At 59.0% G+C, this 10,007-nt stretch overlaps 2 protein-coding genes across 2 annotated transcripts; one reads left to right on the forward strand and one right to left on the reverse strand.

The window, feature by feature from the left end:
* Nucleotides 1–247: 247 nt before the first annotated feature.
* Nucleotides 248–4,337, forward strand: ARHGDIA (Rho GDP dissociation inhibitor alpha). The gene is made up of 6 exons (XM_061144521.1): nt 248–363; nt 1,876–2,092; nt 2,194–2,277; nt 2,625–2,701; nt 2,781–2,844; nt 2,966–4,337. Exons 2-6 carry the CDS (start codon nt 1,903–1,905, stop codon nt 3,163–3,165), a joined length of 615 nt encoding a protein of 204 aa, XP_061000504.1. The 5' UTR covers nt 248–363; nt 1,876–1,902; the 3' UTR covers nt 3,166–4,337.
* A 2,338-nt stretch (nt 4,338–6,675) lies between these two features.
* LOC133055650 (proteasome assembly chaperone 3-like) lies at nt 6,676–9,376 on the reverse strand. The gene is made up of 2 exons (XM_061140783.1): nt 9,132–9,376; nt 6,676–7,334 (listed from the first exon to the last, which is right to left on the reverse strand). Exons 1-2 carry the CDS (start codon nt 9,374–9,376, stop codon nt 6,965–6,967), a joined length of 615 nt encoding a protein of 204 aa, XP_060996766.1. The 3' UTR covers nt 6,676–6,964.
* Nucleotides 9,377–10,007: the final 631 nt, after the last annotated feature.

A 10,007-nucleotide genomic window follows, 5' to 3' on the forward strand; every position in this document is an offset into this window, starting at 1 on the left:
CCATGCCGCGCCCAGGTTTCCCGTCGGGCTCAGCGAGACCGTCTCACTCCCAGGCCCCTTCAGCTTGCCGGCTGACTCCTGGGGATACCCGAGACTAAGAAACGCCTGTGGCAAAGGGCACAGAAGCCCCAACCGCATCAGTCTCTGCCGCGCTGCCCAAACGGACGCGCCCACAAGGCCGGTACGCAAGATGGCGGCGGCGCGCTGCCGGCAGCTCCTCGCACATGCGCTATCCGCGGCCCGCCCGGCGCGAGCGGAAGTCGCGTGACCCCGGAAGTGGCCGGCAGGGCGCGCGCGGGCGGGGCGGCGACGTTCGTCATTCTGTGCGGGAGGGAGCGCGAGAGCGGCGCGGACGATCCTCCGGTGAGTGCGGGCGGCGGGGCCAGCGAGCGCGGTGGGCACGGCGGGCGAGGTGGCCGCGGGGAAGGAGGCCGGGGCCTCGCCTTTGTTCTCGCTTCCCGCCCCGCCCGCCAGTCCCGCTGGGGGAATCTGCGCAGGGCGGGGGCGGCATTGACAGCGGGCGGCGCCCCGGGCGCAGGGCGGGCCCACGTGCGATCGGGGGCGCGGGGATCTGGAGGCGGGGGCGCGGGTGCCGGGGGCGGGAGCCGGGGTCTGTGCAGACCTCTTTTGTGGTCGCTGCTCGTACCCGGCAGCCCCCTCCTCGCTGGTGCGCGCGGACCGGGGCCAGGCGGGACGCCTCCTCTCCTGGGAGGTGAGGTCCCTGCGCCCCACCCTGCTTGCCGGGCCTCGCCTGGCCCAGATTGCAGGCCCTGCGGAAGTGCGGGCCTCGCCATCGCACTTAAATGATTTTGTCGCCTGCGGCCGCGCTTGGGTGACGTTAGGGCGTGAGCCTTCTAGAGGAATTCCAGAGGAAGCTGCAAGGAAGCTTGGAAAAACGAGCCGGCCCCACCCTGCTTGTGGCGGCCGGGCGGTTCCGGGTCCCCAGCGGCCCTTTGTAAGATCTGGTCCTCATGCACGTCCCGGCATTGGCTGTCTTTACTGGCAACCGGTGGCCCTGACCCACCTCCCACACCGCCGGGTCTAGTCTGAGTAGGTCTCAGATACTCCTCAGGGATTCTGTGGGGTGCGACGGTCATCCTGAGCGAAGGAAGTCCTGTGGCTGCCCCATCACTTCTCGCTTTGACAGCACTGCTCTGGGCTCTTCTGGGGCTGGGGCGGAAGGAGGATCTTGAGACTACCCATCACATGGCTGCAGCAGTTTCCAAATTTTAGGTCACAGACCCTCACAGTTAAGAGATTGGTTTGTCAGACAGGTAGGGTCTTTCACACCATTTTAGGACTTACCTGTGGGACTTAGGCTAGCCCTGTCATCTGAGCCCTAGGAGAGCCCTGTGTTTGGGTTGGAGTGAGACATGACTGACCCATGTCCTGCACAAAGGCCTTGGTTTGTAGCTGGGGCGTTTTCGAAGGAACAGGCTGGTCAGAACCCAGCAAGAGGGGTTCTTTAAGGGGAGGGCCTGAGCAGCTCAGAACAGGAAGCAGCTCTTGGTTCTGATGCTTCGTGGTTGGACCCAGGTGCTGCTGCTTCCTGGGCAGCAGGGGAGCTTGGTTCCCTCTGAGAGCAGGCTGCAGCTTTCATTTAGCTCTGGATGCTGGGGTGAGGGTCCTATGAGGTGGGCAGGGCGAGGAGGTGGCCCCTTTGGGCTTCAGGAGCCTGTGTCTGGGCCATTTTCAAAGTTCTGGTTGTCAACTGCCTTCCTGTTACAGAACGTGCACTTCCCCTTGGGCCCAGGTTGGGGGCTTGGCCACCTGCAGAGAGCCAGTGCAGATCACTTGCTGGTCCTGCAGAAGGGCAGATGGGGACACATTGTGGGTCCCTCCAGGCTGCCACAGCCCCTGCTACCCTGCTCACAGGTGTCTCACATCCAGCTAGAGGTGAGTATGGCTGAGCAGGAACCCACAGCTGAGCAGCTGGCACAGATTGCTGCGGAGAACGAGGAGGACGAGCACTCAGTCAACTACAAGCCCCCGGCCCAGAAGAGCATCCAGGAGATCCAGGAGCTGGACAAGGACGACGAGAGTCTGCGCAAGTACAAGGAGGCCCTCCTGGGCCGTGTGGCTGTGTCTGCTGGTAAGTGGGCCCTGGTGGGGTGTGTGGACACCTGTCACTTTTCTGGGTGTCCGCCACTATTTTCCCCGCTGGAGGAGCTCTAACTTGCTGTCACTCTGCAGACCCCAATGTCCCCAATGTTGTGGTGACCAGACTGACCCTGGTGTGTAGCACTGCCCCGGGCCCCCTGGAGCTGGACCTGACAGGTGAGTGGCATCTCTAGGCTCCTGCCTGGGGCTCCCTGGCACTCTGCTGCTTCTGCTAAAAATAATTTGTTGAGGTGCTGGTGCCCTCTTGTGGGGAGCATAGGAAGTGCAACCAAGTGGTCTTAAGGCTCTGGCTTTGGTGTGGCCTGGGATTAGGGGTGGGGTGGGTCTGGGTGTGTCTGGGTGTCTGGCCTGGGGTGCCAAGGGGTGTGTGTGTGTGTGTGTGTTTGGTGTGGCCTGGGATGCCAGGGGGTGGGGGTGTGAGAGGTGCAGACGGGGCACCCCACCAGGGCCGGAGTGGCTTCCCCTACCTGAACCTCCTAGTGTGGCATTCCTCTCAAACGCAGGTGATCTGGAGAGCTTCAAGAAGCAGTCCTTTGTGCTGAAGGAAGGTGTGGAATATCGGATAAAAATCTCCTTCCGGGTAAGGAGGAGGCTCAGGGGGGCGCTGGGGGCTCGGACTGGAGAGTCTGGCTGAGCCCCGCTTGGGTGCCTCCTTGCAGGTGAACCGAGAGATCGTGTCCGGCATGAAGTACATCCAGCACACGTACAGGAAAGGCGTGAAGAGTGAGTGGGGGGGGGGGCCACGAGGAGGGAGGCGGCCACCCAGGGGCTCACGGGGCATCGGGAGGGAGCGGGGGAAGGCCGGGCTCTGCTCCCTGACGGACGCCCTCCCTGCACCCCGCAGTTGACAAGACCGACTACATGGTGGGGAGCTATGGGCCCCGGGCGGAGGAGTATGAGTTCCTGACCCCCATGGAGGAGGCGCCCAAGGGCATGCTGGCTCGAGGCAGCTACAACATCAAGTCCCGCTTCACAGACGATGACAGGACTGACCACCTGTCCTGGGAGTGGAACCTCACCATCAAGAAGGAATGGAAGGACTGAGCCACGCCGGGAGGCGGGCAGGGCGGGCGGACGGAAGGACGGACGTGCCCCACCCCACCACCCCACCCTTCCCGACCCCAGACCAAAGTGCTGACAGGGCCCGCCCACGCTGCCACCACTGCCCCCGGTCTGCCTCCTGACTGGCCTGTCCCTCCTCCACCCTTCCAGCCCGCTGGCCCCAGCCTCCTCGGTGGTCTAGTGTTGTTGCTGCTTCCGCCTGTGCTGTGGGGAGGGAGGCCTCTACCTCCCCTTCTGTATCCCTCGAGATTCCCCCACTGTCCTGACCCGACCTGAGTCCTTGGCATGGGAGTCAGGCATCGCAGTGGGGCTCAGGGTGCTCAGGTCCCCTGGGCCTTTCCTGTTATGTTACCTGGACTCCTGTCGCCCCCTTCCTGGTGGGGGTGGGGTGTACCGCGTGGGGCCTTGTGGGGCCGGTTTTCCTCCAGCTTTCACCTCTCCCCGGTCAGTCCATCCATCACTGTCAGTAACGGTCTAACCATGATGCCTTAACATGTGGAACGTGTGCTGTGGGGGCGTCACTAACCTCTAACCCTGTGTCTGCATGAGCATGTGGTGTCTCCCCCCCACCCCCCACCATCCCTACCCCGTCCGTGATCCCCGTGGCCTGGGAAGGCTTCTGGGATGTGCTGGTCCCTAGTCTGCCCTGGCCTGGCCAGGCCCGCGGGGACAGCTCCAGGGGCTTGGGAAAAGCCAAATTGCCAAAACTCAAAAGTGGCCTCCAGTCCCATCTGGGAGGCTGGGTGTCCTCACACCTCTGCCTTCTTTGTCCCAGTGGGCAGTGCCTAGAGCCCACGGCCCCAAGAGAGAGCCCTCGGCAGACAAAGCCAGTGGCCGAGCCTTACTTGTCCCTCCTGGCCTGCAGGCCTGGAGTCGTGTGCCTGGCCCGTCAGTATTTATTGCCTCCATATGTGCCGTCCTCTGGGCCCGCTGGCCTGCCGCCTCTGCCCCAAGGCTCGGTGCCACCATCCCCAGCAGGCCCTCCCTGGACCCAGCCAGGACAACCGTGGGACCAAGCTTGCACCGCTGGAGCCGTCCCCTCTGCCCCCACCCCACCCGACCCCACCCTCCCCGGTCAGGCCCGGGCCTAGAATGCACAGGAGCCTGTCCCTGCTTCTCCTTTTCTGACCGGGAAATAAACTTCCCCCTAAGGAGCCAGGGTGTCTGCTGCTGTCTCCTGGTGAGGAAGGGGAAATGGGAGCCCCATTGCTCTGCTTCCCTGGGGCACCCGTGGGAGGGGCGGGGGCCAGGCGCAGTCGCAGCTGTCTGGCTGGTGGAGGAGGAGGGGTTTAGAGCCCTGACTCAGACGCATCAGCCCACGAGGCCGGTGCTGTCCTGGCTGGGTGGGTTCTGCCGGGGAAAGGCGGGGGACAGCTGGGGCCTGGGTCCAGTGGGGCATCCGGTGTCCAGAGTGACTCCTGCATGCCACTTGTGGGCCCTGCCTGAGCCTCTGGGAGGGAATGGTTCTAACCTCAAAAAAGGAACCATGCTGAAGACTTGGGAACAAATAGAATGACTGGGTCCCAAGGGACCCAGGACAGGGACTCAGAGCTGGATGGGAGGGTGGAGAAGTTGGGCAGCAGGGCCAGTGGAGAGGGTGGCATGGAAGGCCAGAGGTCCAAAGGTGGGGTGGATGGGATGAGATGGGGACCCTCACTGCAAGGAGGCACAGGAGAGTACCTGGGGAGCCCTGAAGGAGCGACTGCCAGTCCTGCTATCCGGCAGGGTCTCTTCAGGACCTTGGGGTGGCAGGGATGGTGCTACTTCAGCATCACCCCCAAGGGTGCCCGGGAACTAAGACACCCCTTACCGACTGAAGGAGAAGGCAAATAGGAATCCCCAGTTCCACCCAGGCGAAAGGTTGAGTCCAGAAATCCCATTTTATGGCTCAGTGGCAAAACTTTTAGGGTGAAATCTGCCTTTGTGCTCAGCTGGTGAGAAAAGTGGGTGCCACACCTAGGCTGCTGCTGTTTGTGTTCCCGCCCTGGCTACGCCTCCTAGAGGCTGCCACTTTTCCCAGTTCTTAGCAGCGGGCTGAGCCCTTGAAGTTTATTGCCAGCTGGGGCAACCCAGGACGTACCCTTTCACTTCCACCCCCGCCAGTGACCACATGCCATGCCAGGGTGGCTCCCACAGGACTGGTTACTGCCTGGCTTTCCTTACCCCAGGGCCCCCGTGGGCTTCTGGAGGTGGGGCCCTGTGCTGGGTACCAGGACAAACTGCCACTTTCTGCAGCAGCTGGCCCAGACAAATCCAAGAGTCACAGCCACAGGGGACAGAGGCCCTAACCAACCTCTCCTGGGACCACCAGCCTCAGGCAGGGGAAGACAGACTGCACAGCCCTGGGTTCCCAGGCCCAAGGCCTTTCTCACAAAACTGAGATGCCCCAACCTCTGAAACAGCCCTACCTTTGGAGGCGAAAGGCTTCCAGGCAGCAACTATAGTCTCAACCAGCCAGAGGAGCCCCAGGGCCAGCCAGAGCCCCTCCAACTCTCCCAATCCACTTCCTAAAATGTCCAGTGAAAATCTTCAAGTCTAGTGTTAACCTGTGCTGTCAGCAGTTTGGTTTATTGGGCAAGGGCTTTCGGAGGCTCTGGCAGGCCAGAAGGGCTAGTAATACTCTCTTGACTCTTGGGTTTTCCAAGCTTGATTTTGATTCGTGAACTCAGACCCCAAGTGCCAGGTTGGACAGGCACCCTGCCAACAGCCAGGACTTTGTTCTGGTTCCTCCCCTGATGAAGGTTAACATGAGGTGGCACCTGCAGGACCTGCATGACGTGTCTCTCAGGTCCCAAGTCTAACCTGATCCTCCTGGTCCCACCCCAAACCCGTTTGTACAGCTCAGAGCTCCTGAGCCTGGCCTCCCCGCCCGTAAGAGCCAGCACCTGTGACCCTTTCCACTCCCTCCTGTCCATGGCCCTCAGTCATCCCCCACAGGGACCCTTCTTCCACTGAGGAGCGTGGCGATGGGCACCAGGTCAGCACCTTTCATGTGACTACTCACCAGTTACTTATATGCAGTTACATATGCAGCTTTACTAGAATCTTCACACCCAGCACTGTCATGCTTTATAGTCCAAGTCCACTTAAGTCTACCACGGCCTCGCTCACCACAGACCTGGTTCCTGTGTCCCACCTGTGTCCCAGCTCACCTGTGTGCAAGCCTTTGTGGCCCATAGCACAGCCCTTGGCCCCCTGCTGCTGTTCCACAGTAGAAATCTCCCAAGTAAAGAGGATTCCTGGGTGTTCATGAGCTTGCTGTTAACTCTCAAAACCTCCAGTTGGGTTGAAAAGGAGTAGTTTTATTCTGAGAATGCCTTTTTTTTTTTTCCTACACCATGTGGAATGCAGGATTTTAGTTCCCTGACCAGAAATCGAATCTGTGTCCCCTGCAGTGGAACCCTGGTCTTAGCCACTGGATCACCAGGAAGTCCAGAGAACTCATTTCTTTTTTGGAGGGGGATATGCATTTATTTTTAATTAAAAAAAATTTCCCCCCCAAAATTGAGGGCCATGACTCATTATGTCAGTTCTCACACGTGTGCAGCTGTCTGGACCTGGGGAGGAGGACTCACAACCTTCTCAGGACATGTTTCCTGTCCTCCTGCCACAGGGGCATCAGCCTCCAAACCAAGGTCAGCCTGAGGTGTTTGTTTCTTTGAACTTCAAGGGCCAAAGCCAGAGAGAGCTCCTCCTAACTAGAGGAGGACCTTCAAATCCTTGAGAGGGTGTCTGAGTTGCTGCATGGCCCTCCTGGACAGCAGGGGTGGCCACTCCAGGGTCACCACACCTGGCACGTCTGGATCACCTCCTTCAGAGCCTTCACCACCACCATGCTCTTGTCCTTCCTGTCCAGGGTGAGAAATGCTCTGTTTCCAGCTTCTTGAGACACAAATGCCACCAGGTTCTTTGCGAAGACATGGATGAGAGGCTCACCCTTCCCGAGGAGGACTTTAGTGGTAAGCACAGGCTTGCCAATGTCACTGGTCACACTGCTGGGTTCCAGGGTACCCATCTTCCCCAACTGGGTCACCACCACCAGGATGTGACTGCTAAACGCTGTGCAGACCACTTGGGTGGGGACTCCACACACCACTGCAGTCTTCTGTTTAGATATCACCAATGGTTTACCTTCGGTAGCTGAGTCTGCTCAATGGCACCTAGCCACCCGCCACGCCACCCGCACTTACCGCGCCCAGAGAACTCTGACAGTAGTCTTTATCAAAACATTTGATCACTCAGTTGTTTAACCAGTGAGCACCTTTTCTGGGTGTGAGAGACCCCTAGAGGTTATCCTGAGCTGACTGCGCTGGGTTCAGAGATGCCAGAGCCACAGCTGCCAGGTGGGTAGGCTCTGCCCTCCAAAGACACACTCAGTTCAGGGCACTAGCCTGAATGACCATGGCTTCATCACTTCTTCCTAGAGTTGCCCTAGAAAGGCCTGTGAGTGGCCTTAGGAAAAAGACACTAGCCCTCCCCTCAGGGCCAAGACCTGGCCTATGTTCTGGGGGACAGTATGCACCCCTGCACCTCACCGAGCTATTTACCAACCCCAGAAACTGGAGACCTGGGGCCTCGCTCCCACTTTTTGGGAACCCTGCTCCTGCATAGGTCAGTGCACAGGTTGATTCATGATGGGTGACTGTGCTTTGAGAAGGTACATCAATGCAGACAAACCATGAAAGTATCATGCCCCCACTGACACCAGAGCCCTGGTGAGGCCCTGGTCTTCACAGAAGGATGACTTGCTGTGTCCATCTAGGCTGCAGAATAGTGGCCCTGTCATCACCTGCATCAGGTGTGTCCCAATTGCCTTTGGTTTTGACTGGGGAGTTCAAATTGAACCACAGTGAGGCTCAACCATCGCCAGCAGCTCAGATCCTTGCTGTTCTGCATCTGGTCTGTTCTTCCCTTGGTCCCAGTAGTCTCAACTATTTACCATATGTTGTGAGGCCAAGCTCACTCCAAACTGTCACCAAGTATATATTCATTCTGTTAGCTGAAAAAACTATAAAGTCCCCAAATTTAGGTATCTAAACGCAGATTTCATGAGTGCCTCTGAAATAGAGATGTGGTACAAAGATCCCTTGTCTCAGGCCCCAAATTGTGGTCTGTAAAACAGTCATGGCAATCACAAAAATGTGGGTAGACTGGGCAGGAGACATGAGGCAGTTCCCACCGGTTCCCAGAGAGCAGAGCAGGCCTGTGATGCTTATTATGAAGCCCTGCCTGCTGCTCTGTGGGACAGCACCCAAGCCAGAACACGGAAGTGGGGTGGAGGCTGCAGACACCTATTCATAGCCTTTTCTTTCGGGAGGCCCAGCTCCTGTAAAGTACCCCCCGGGAAGTACAACCACTTCCTCCTGACTTGCTCTACTGGCACTGGGGGAGGGGCACAGAGCACCTGGTCTTGACCTTCAGAAATTCATATTCTAGAAGGAATACTGCATAGGATATGAGAACACATGCCCTCAGGAGCAAGGTGTCAACAAATGCAAACTCTCTAGAGTACAAAAGCATACTTTTTCTGTTTTACCATTTTTAAAACCAAGATGTTACTATAGCCAACGTGTACATTTAATGTAACACTGTCTCCCTCCTGCCAAGTTATTAAATCGATGATGAGTTTTAGTGGGGGTGGCATTTCACAACCGAGGAAGTGAACACAAATGAAGAGTGTCGACGGGGTTGGGGGTTGGGCTTTGAGCCTTTGAGGGGAGGGCGCTGCTCCGTCCGAATTGCGCCGCCGGACAGAAGCTTAACATTCCGGCCACGCATATTATTTTAAATGCTCTGAAGTCACGTTAAAGAAAAAGAAATCTTTAATTTTAATATTTTCACTTAACCCAACAAAATATTCCAACGTATCCATACAAAAAGTCATCAAAGGAATATCGTACACTCCTCTTCCATCCTCAATCTGTGTGTTCACTGTGTGTTACACTCACTCCGGGTCACACTGCCCGGTCGCATTGTAGAGCTCGGTGATAGTGGCCGCTAGCCAACTCCGAGGCGGACGGCGCAGGTTTACCCGGTCGCCTGAAAGCTTCCCGAAGCCCGCTTCATGGGAGGCAGCCGGTAGGAAGGAAAGGAAGTGCCCACAGTGGACGGTGGCGGACCGGAGCGCCTCACCAGGCGAGTGGCTCCAATCCGGGAACAGCTCCGGTGGGCCTTGCTGGCTCCTCCATCGCATTCCGCCTGGGGCCGGCCCCGGCCCCCCGCGCGCTGCCCTTGCGCCTCGCTCCGCCGCCACCGAGTAGCGCCATGGCCACTCACGGAGGCCACCCGGGCAACGCCCGCACGAGAGACCAGTCGCCACGGCAGGCGCCGCACGGGCCTCACGCGCGCCGGAAGCGTGTCAGCCTAGCTTCCGGTCTGCAGAGCCGGGGGGGGGGGGGGCGGTGTCAGGTGGGGATACGCGGTCCAGTCAGAAAGCAACACGAGGGGTTTCGGAGGCGCAAGCGTGGCTCCGCCCCTCCGCTGAGGACTCCTCCCCACTGCCACGTTCGACAAAGGATCGCGCGGTGAGCGCGCATGTCTTGGCCAATCAGGAGCCGCACAATCCGGGTCCCTGAAGGTAGCAGCCATTCCAGGCCCGGGGAAGGTGTATGAGAAAACCACCAGTCACAAGTCGAGAGAGAGAAAGTTCTCCGCCAGGAGCCAATGAGAGGCCGGGAGAGAGTGCGAGGGCGAGCTCCTCGACCAATCCCGGGCGAGGACGAGGGGGGTGCCTGTAGCAATTCCGAATCCGGGGCCGTGACTTGTATGGGCCCCCAATGCGAGCTCAGCGGAGGCGGGCCCCGAACCCCCCAGACCAATTGGAG

Source organism: Dama dama, chromosome 5, assembly GCF_033118175.1.
Source record: "Dama dama isolate Ldn47 chromosome 5, ASM3311817v1, whole genome shotgun sequence".
NCBI lineage: Eukaryota > Metazoa > Chordata > Mammalia > Artiodactyla > Cervidae > Dama > Dama dama.

What these genes read in the sequence shown, in the direction of transcription:
- ARHGDIA (XM_061144521.1), top strand. Translation starts at nt 1,903, where the DNA reads ATGGCTGAGCAGGAACCCACAGCTGAGCAGCTGGCACAGATTGCTGCG. An exon ending in CCGTGTGGCTGTGTCTGCTG is followed by an intron (nt 2,093 to 2,193) that starts GTAAGTGGGCCC and finishes GTCACTCTGCAG; the next exon opens with ACCCCAATGTCCCCAATGTT. An exon ending in CCTGGAGCTGGACCTGACAG is followed by an intron (nt 2,278 to 2,624) that starts GTGAGTGGCATC and finishes TCTCAAACGCAG; the next exon opens with GTGATCTGGAGAGCTTCAAG.
- LOC133055650 (XM_061140783.1), bottom strand. Translation starts at nt 9,376, where the DNA reads ATGCGATGGAGGAGCCAGCAAGGCCCACCGGAGCTGTTCCCGGATTGG. An exon ending in ACCGGGCAGTGTGACCCGGA is followed by an intron (nt 7,335 to 9,131) that starts GTGAGTGTAACA and finishes TAGGTGCCATTG; the next exon opens with AGCAGACTCAGCTACCGAAG.